The sequence below is a fragment of the Gavialis gangeticus genome, unplaced genomic scaffold (genome assembly GCF_001723915.1).
Source record: "Gavialis gangeticus isolate Ggan-Ray unplaced genomic scaffold, GavGan_comp1, whole genome shotgun sequence".
NCBI lineage: Eukaryota > Metazoa > Chordata > Crocodylia > Gavialidae > Gavialis > Gavialis gangeticus.
The window spans coordinates 111,832,071-111,840,900 of NW_017729025.1; the positions used below are offsets into that span (position 1 = coordinate 111,832,071).

General features: G+C 44.0%; 1 protein-coding gene across 4 annotated transcripts in view; it reads left to right on the forward strand.

Annotated features, from left to right (window-relative positions):
* Positions 1–8,830, forward strand: part of LOC109298981 (actin, aortic smooth muscle-like) — a 48,880-nt gene that overhangs the window by 22,452 nt on the left and 17,598 nt on the right. For all 4 annotated transcript variants that reach the window (XM_019519417.1, XM_019519420.1, XM_019519418.1 and 1 more), the window contains 2 exons: positions 1,021–1,131; positions 5,609–5,693. In XM_019519417.1, the coding sequence (XP_019374962.1) occupies positions 1,021–1,131; positions 5,609–5,693 (196 nt within the window). The remainder of the gene's footprint in view (positions 1–1,020; positions 1,132–5,608; positions 5,694–8,830) is intronic.

An 8,830-nucleotide genomic window follows, 5' to 3' on the forward strand; every position in this document is an offset into this window, starting at 1 on the left:
CCTTCCCCACACATCCACACCCTTTTGCACATGCTTGGGGGCTGGGAGTGGGGAGCAGTGGGTCAGGAATGAAGAGCACCAGCAGGGCCAGGGGGCTGCAGCTTTGGAGTAAGGGGCACTGGCAGGGCTGGTGGGCTGTGGCTTGGGAGTGAGGGGCAATGGTAGGGCAAGGCACCACCATATCAGGGCTGCTGCAGCTCTGGCCCCAACCTGGCATCAGAGTTGGAGCTGGAGCTGGAGGTGCTGCCTGCTCCTGACCCCCTGCTGTCTCTTCATGCTCTGCCACTCCTCTCCACAACCCCCAGTCTCCTCTCCTCCAAGCAACTTCTCCCTCTCTGCTTCTACTGCACTCCTCCTTACTTTTTCTTTATGCCTTGCTGCAGCCTAGGGCACAGAGCATGGCTCCAGCCTGGCCCCATATTTCATTTGTGGCAAGGCTTAAGCAGCATACAGCCTTTGCTGTGTCTAGCAATGGCACCTTCAAATGCACTATTCTAGTTCACATAGGCTATTCCCTGTACCTGGAAGCAGCATAGTCATGTCTACTCAGCCCTGAGGGAAGGTCCAGTGCAGCACACTGAGGTCATTGTTGCCAGGCAGAATAAGGCTGTGGTTTAGGGACAACCTTAGTGTACTGTAATGTCCATGGAGTAGCTCAGCGGCCTGCAATGGAGAATTCATTCCTTCTGTCATTCATTGTCCAGGAGTCATGTCTGGAGACTGAGATGCAGATCTGAGCTTTAATGAGTGCCACCCAGTAACCAGTATGCTAGGTTGACCATCTATGGAATCCCAGTACATGGATTTGGGCCCGAAGCTATTCTGCTTGCCATGGGAACCCATTGATCTCAGCTGTAAATGAGAACAGAAATTGTCCTGTCCTGTATATATTTTATGTGTATATTTAAAATTCACTGAAATCATATTTGAAATGAAAAATTCTGCTTTCAATGCAACTTGTGCTGACCAAGAATGGAAACTGTCTTTACAATGTTGACATAAATTGTCTTTTTATTTTAGATTTGGCATCATTCTTTCTATAATGAACTTCGTGTTGCCCCAGAAGAACACCCTGTACTATTAACAGAGGCCCCCTTAAATCCCAAGGCTAACCGTGAGAAAATGACTCAGGTAATGATGTGTCTGCTCTCATGAGTTAAATATTGTGCTGCAGGTCATTTCAGCACAGTGAGCAAAGGCTGAATAGTCCAGGAGACACAACTCCTACTTCATTCCTGAAAGGCATCCCTCCAGTATAGGTTCACTGAACACTGGCTGAACAATGTGGAAAAGCTTATATTTCTGCTCCCCTTGCAAACACTTCTACTGTCGCTGATGATAAAATATTTAGTAATTATATAAAGTAGTGATTTATATTTCCCAGTTTCTTACAAAAAGTAAGGGGAAGGAGAAATTAAGTTATGGCTTCAAAAGGAGATGGAGAGCTGCTGTTTCAGACCTTGCACTGCAACAGTCAGCTGTGCACGTGCCTACAAGTACAGCAAAAAACACTCCAATATGTTTCATCCAGGGCCAAAGTTTGGGCAGTTTATCTCACTCCTATTGTGACAAAGGTCACACACACATAAGTTAGAGTGTAACACCTGCTGTCTGCCCCTTGGCAGCACCTCCCCCTCCTCTTTTGAAGGTAGTACAAGTGTACGATTGTCCATATCCAAAGTCCTTTTGTTTCTTCACAATGGTGGTTGGTTACATTTTCCTATTTTATGCCTCTCAAAAGTGGGTCAAGGTTCACATTTTCAATAGGGGCTCTAATTCTGGCTAGCTCCTGAGAGCTCTTGCTTCCTCTTCTGCTGCTATGTCCTGGGAAAAAATTCCCTCTTCCTCCTTTCCCTGCTTCACTCAGCAAATTTACAAAGAAAGAAAGTGGCTGGGCAATCTGCCCACCAGAGAACTCCCCACTCAAACTCCCCTGTTGGCTGGTTCTGGTGTTGCTGGCTCCTGTTAAGTGTGCTTTTGTTAGGAAAGAAAAGCCAGTAGCACATTGTGTTGTCTTAATAGGAGAATTTCTTGCAAGTTAAAAGGAATTAATTATTCCACTCATATCAACAATGATAAGCCCTCCCTTGGAGTATTGTGTCCAGCTTTGGGGCCCCACTTCAAGAGAAATTGGTGAGCAGAGAACAACAAACATTATTAGATATCTGCGAAACATGATTTGTGAGGAAAGATTAGAATAACTGGGATTACTTAATCTGGAGAAGAGAAGACTGAGAAGGGATTTGGTAATAGTCTTCAAATTCATAAAGGGGGGTTATAAAGACGGTGATTGACTTCTCTGAAGCCACTGGGTACAGGACAAGTAGTAATGGTCTTAAATTTCAGCAAGTGAAATCTAGGTTATATATCATGAAGAACTTTCTCACTACAAGGGTAGGTAACATTGCAACAGATTACCTAGATGGGGTATGGGATTCTTAGACGTTTTTAAGAGCAGGTTAGATGAACATGTCTAGGATGGTTTAGTCAGGGATGATCCAGCCTTGAGCATTAGGTTGCACTAGATGGCCTGCTAAGGTCCCTTTTAGTCCTGCTTTTCTATAATTCTCTAGTAATCACAAAAGCTTTCACACAATGTAACAGTTCAAAATGTAAATTTGAATATGTGAGTGTAAACAATTTCATTTCCAGGAATCCCTTCCTTTGCTCCATATCAATTAAAATCTTTTTATCACATTTTCTGACGCCTTCCTGGGAGCTTGTGCAATTTAAGGTGTGTTGGAAAGCACAAGGCAAGGATAGTTGCTTTTAGCAACTGTAAAAGTATTGCTTTCACAGCAAGAGAGGCCTGGTAGTGTCTCCTTGCCACTACGAGATTAAAATAAATTCAGCATTCAAGTATTTTGAAGAAGTAGTTAATTATTTATCACTTATTAAATTAAGCCATTAATAGAAAATGAATTGTCTGTAATTTCAATGTTTTTTGTCATTGGAATGGAAGAATACTTTTTGCTAAGTATTTGTAAAGATATCCAATGACGAAATCAGGGATCTGCATTTAACTCAGTGGCTACACTGGCTCCTACTGGTGTAGATCCATAGTAATGATGGACTGTGGCCATAACATTACCCCTTTGAGGGGGAGAACATTTCCTGGAAGGTGGGTAGAACTGACTGGGAAAGTAATGCACCCACATAGTGAAGGGTATGTTAATTCAGTGTATGCCCATAACAGCCTTCCTAAGCAGAGTTCCTATAGACACTCCACTGAAAGCAACTTGGTGGGGGGGGAGGGGCACTAACAAATAGGGAGAGAAGTGTAAGTTATACCCTCTTGTATGAACCTAATTGAATGCCATATTTACTTGATTGTAAGACAAGCCCTCCCTGCCCCCCCCCCCTCCATTTAACATGGGGGAAAAGCCTCTTGTATTAGAATCACATACAAGGGTGGTGACGGGGCAGGCAGCTGCTATGGCTTGCGCCCAGCTCCTTCCCAGGGACAGGGCCATAGCTACAGCTGCTGCTGCCGCCTGCCCCTCTTCCCCATTGCCCCTGAACCCTGCCATCTCCTTCTCCTCGCTGCAGCTTCTTCTCCTCATCTCCCTTCCCATGCACCCTCTGCTCCCCTGTCTGCCCCTCCCCTTACCTTTGCTCTATGCTTGCCAGATCCATCCATGCTACAGCCCCGGGGCATTGAGCACAGCCCCAGCCTGGCCAATAGCAGTAGTGTGGAGCCCACGTGGCTGCTATGGGGGCTGGGTTGGGGCTGGAGGCTGTGCTCCATGCCCCAAGCTAAAACAGAGATGGAGCCTGCCTGCGCGGAGAAAAGGCAAAGGGGAAGGGGGGAGCAAAGGCTGTGAAGGGAGGAAGGGAAGCCGAAGCTGAGGCTGTGAAGGGTGAGGGGGAGCAGAGGCTGGGTAGAGGGGCAGGATGGGGGCCAAGGCTGTAGGGCTGGGGCAGAGATGGCAGGGGCATTCACAAGCAGGAGGCAAGTTACTTGACTTCCCAACACCATCTGCCTCCAGGGCTAACAGAGGTTAGCCCCTTTAAACATTTTGCAGTGGCCGGCGACAGCAGCAGCACAATGGCACCACCATCCTGCAGTGCCTGGCACCACTTGGCATGCAGCTGCAACTCCACTGCCGTGTACAGCACCAGTGCACACTGGCCCTGCAACAGCCATGAGGAAAGGAGGGTCAGGGGTCAGGTGGGCTCACCCCCCCCAAGTAATATTTCCCCCCACTGCTTATGCTGCCTGCCCCCCTGGAGTGGTGGTGGTGGGGAGGTGAATTAAAGACCACCCTCCAATAAGTAGATTCTATATATGGAAAATTATAATACGTTTATAAATTTTCCAGGTATGGAACCTGATTATTGGGGTGGTCATCTTAAATTTGAGTAAATATGATATGTCCTAATGTATGTCTGATCTAAAGCCTCTTGAGGTGAATGGCGAGTGTCCCATAGGCTTCAGTGGCATTTGGACAAAGCCTAAGCAAGCAGTTTTCTGCCTGTCAAATGTTTGTTTCTAACCAGGAAGTACTCTTAGTTTGTGGGGGGAGTTGGCATGAGCATATTACTGCAGGAACATTCATTGGGGAAATAGTGTTAATTGCTTCAGAGGTCTAGAGATACAATAACTTAGGAGAAGTGATGCAACTAGGAAGATTTGGTCAGAAAGAAGGTTAGGCATTGAGTCCTCTTTGCTTAGTTAATAGAGCAGGGATTAAGAGCCAGGACTTCTGCAGTCTTTTCCCCATTAAGCTACTCTGGGATTTGCCCTTGTCAACCTAGGCAAACTCTCTGTCTTAGTTTCTGTATTTGTAAATTTTGTATCACACCAATTTCACAGGGGTCACATGGACCTTAACTCACTTTTATAAAGTATTTTATTTTCACAGATGAAATGTACTGCCAACATGCATATAATCCATGCTATTGTAAGGGGACATTGTTGTTGCAATTACACATTCTTGGAAAACAGTTGTAAAGATTAATTATACTATTACCAAAATTGCTTGAACTCCAGGAATCAAGAAGATTCAGGAGACCAAATGGTTAAAAATAGTTTACAAACTTAAATATACTAACAACCCTATGTTAAAATAAAGAAGAAACTGGAACCATTCAGTTGATCCAATAAAAGATATCACCCCCCAAAATCCTTGCCTTTGGCATAATTCCTATATCATCATACTACATCACTCTAAAACTACCATGTTTATGTAGTTTATTTCTCTTTCTGCTTTAGACTAGTAGGGAGAACTTTAGCATCAGGATATACTATATTTCCAGAAAGACTATTGTTTTTGAAAAGGGACATAATTAAATTGTATTAAATAATGTGTTAAATCAAAACAATAAACTTTTAAATTAAAACATATAATATTTACATTATGTTCTAAATGCTATTTATAGTGTGGCCATGTTTTATGTGAATAAAATATATAATTTAAGTTTTCATCCCTTTGTTACAACACCATTTTATTTACACTAGTGGACATGGATGAAATTCATTTTAACTGATTGTTGAGAAGATGAGTTGTACAGATACACAGGCCATCAGGTGATGTAAAAAGTGAAGAAAATATTACTGTCTCTTCATATACTTTTCCTTCTAAAATATCTTAATTCTTAATTGCAGATCATGTTTGAGACATTTAATGTACCAGCGATGTATGTAGCAATTCAGGCAGTTCTATCTCTTTATGCTTCTGGTCGAACCACTGGTGAGTTTTTCTGGCAGTCTGGTTTTTTTATTTTTACTTTCTTTCTCCTTTCTATGTGCAGATAAGACCGCTGTACATACAATATGTATTGTGAGGAAACCATACTCAACTAGTTCCACACTAAGTTGCACAAAAACACCAGGGGTACTCATAACTTCATGGGAACTACAGGGATGGAACTCATTTCCTCCTCCAAGAGCGCAAGTCCCTACTTCTTATTTTTCAGAAGAATTTCTGTTAGGGATGTAGGCTGCCTATAGACATGCTCTGCTGTGTTCTAATTAGAACATTTTGGAGCAAACTCGTTTTATGAAGTTGGCTGGAGCATTCAATTAGAATGCTCCAGCATGCCTCACCATCACATGTATTAAGTGTCCCACGCTTCAAAATGGCCACAGGGATACTTTATCTAAAACTTGTCAAATGAGCTTTAGTTAAACCATCCCTGAGGCCATTTTGAAATGTGGGATGCTTAATATACATAATGGTGAAGCATTTTCATGCTGCTCTAATTAAGTGGCTCCCCCACCCCGAGCACATCTATAGACACCTATAGACTGTGTACACACACACACACACACACATCTCTCACAAACATATATATGTATATACATATACATACATACGTATTATAAAATATATTGTATATAAAATAATGTAATATCTATAAACATACTATATCTTCTGACACACAACACATATTTCCCCACCAAAAAACAGCTACTAGAAATTGTAGTGTGCACTATATGTAAGAAATTATACTACCATAGTAAGAACAGCTTTTCCAGTTACGGGCAAAAGTGAAATTAAATCTTCACTCAACTTGCTGGGAGCAGAACAATGAGCAGGCTCTGCTCCTTTGCTGCTGCTACTTAATTATTTACTACAAGAAAATATTGCTTTTATTAATTCTGCCTTTCAAAAACAATGTGTGTATTATATTCTGTGGTGTACTGTATGTGAGAAAATATGGCATATATAAATACATATATATTTTATAGTACATAATGCTTTATATATTATATATAATATCATGTACCATTATATAGAATATGAATGTATCTCACACACACACATATATTAATGAAAGATATATGTCTGTCATGAACATACCGATATAATATGGATAATAATAATGATGATCTAGTGTATAGATTGTGTAGACAACTCCCCAATAATTAGATTCTATGTATGGAAAATTTATAAATTTGATAGAATTTTCCAGGTATAGAATCTAATTATTGGAGGTTTGTCTTGAATTTGTCTCCCTTCCCACTGCTACAACAGGGAAAATAAATCTGAAGTGTTCTGTAGCACCTTTGCCCTCTCATCCCCACCAGTTCTTTCCCCTGCAGCCCCTTCCCCCTCTCCCTTACTGTCAGACTCTGCTGTCCCTGAGCACATCGAAGTGAGGGGCAAATTTGAAATAAAATGACCTTGAAATAAACACATTTACTGCTGCAGCAATTTGTGTATGCAGGCAGTCCTTGTACTTATGACACAATTGGTTCCTGAAAACTGCATCTTAAGTTGAAACATCATAACTCAGAACCAATTTTCCCAGAGGAATAATGTTATAAATGGGGGATTGGTTACTTTACAATGCTTGATAAAGCTGCATCCAGCTGGTAAGTTTGTTGTGCTGGAAGGGGAGGGGGTCAGGGAAGGGGCATGGGGGGGGCACATCAAGGCCCCCTGCAGTGAGGAGGGGAATGGGGCAGAGCTGGGACAGGGGCTGGGGTAAGCGCTGCCCAGCTGGGAAGGGGCAGGCACAAGATGGAGCCACACCTCATCCGGGAAGCACGGGGAGGAGGGGCGGCTCCTGCTGCTGCGCATTGCTCATCTGGGAGGGCAGTGGAGTGGGTATTATGAGGGGGCTGCGGCCACCTGAAAATTCACCATAGCCCCCCATCACCCCCTCTCCCAGTGCTGCCACCTCCCACCCAGAGTGCAGTCCAGTGCAGCCCCGGCCCTGCCTGCCCCACCCCTCCCCATGTAGATCTGGGGGCACATGCACTCCTTCATGCCCTCCATCCCCACCCAGACAAGTGGTAGGAGCAGCGGCGGGAGCCACAGGATGAGCCACCAGACAAGCAGCTGCCAGACGAGCAGTACGCAGCAGCAGAAGCCACCCCCATGGCTCCATAATGCACTCACCCCATTCCAGCTGGGCAGCGCTTGCCCCAGCTGCTGTCCCAACCCTGCCCCCGCTCAAGGCCAGGGGTGCCTTGATCTGCACCCTCATGCCCCTTCCCTTCCCTTCCCCCTCCCCCTCCCTCTCCCCATCCACCACAACAGACTTACCAGCTGGAAAAAGCTGTATTGAGCATCGTAGAGTTGAACCCCACATTGGAACTTTGAAACAGGGTGTCAATTTATAAACGTTGTAAGTACCGTTCATCATAACTCAAAAAGTCATAAATCGAGGATTGCCTGTAGTATCCATAGAATCTTAATTCACCCAGAATTGATGCATTTTTACCTTTTTTTGAAACTGCTGCAAGTTTTAGCACAGGTACTCTATAAACAAACTTTTAAGTAGCACTTTGGCACTTACTTATGTATAGAAAAACACTTTTGTCTGAAAAATATCTATCTATCTATCTATCTATCTGATTCACTTGACTATTCAAAAACACAAATCTATGGTCATGCCATCATCATCCTCATTATAATAACCACACAGTGCTCCTGTATGCCCATGCACCCATGTGCCCGTTGCCGTATTGAAACATTACAATCACACAAAACCACTTCAGTTCCCTACACCCCCTCTCTTTTCCACCCCACAGCTGCCTACAATCCCTCTGTTTCCTTCCTTATTTCTTAGCCCAATGTTTTCATCATTCTCTTTCCCCATGTTGTCCTCATCACGCCCTCTCTTCATGATGTTAGTCCAAAGTCAAAAGCCTCATGACTTACCACAGGGGTTTTCAACCTTTTTAGTAAGTGTACCCCCGGGGGGGAGTGGCAGCAAGTGGTTGGAAGCAGAGTGTCAGGGGGGTGGCAATTGGCCGGATGCGGAGTGGGGACATGGTGGAGTGGTGGTAGTGCAGTATCTGTATGGCCCTGCTCTTGCCCCACCCCAGCCCTGCTCCTGTGAGGCAGTGGCACAGGTTGGTAGTATTCCCACCCCC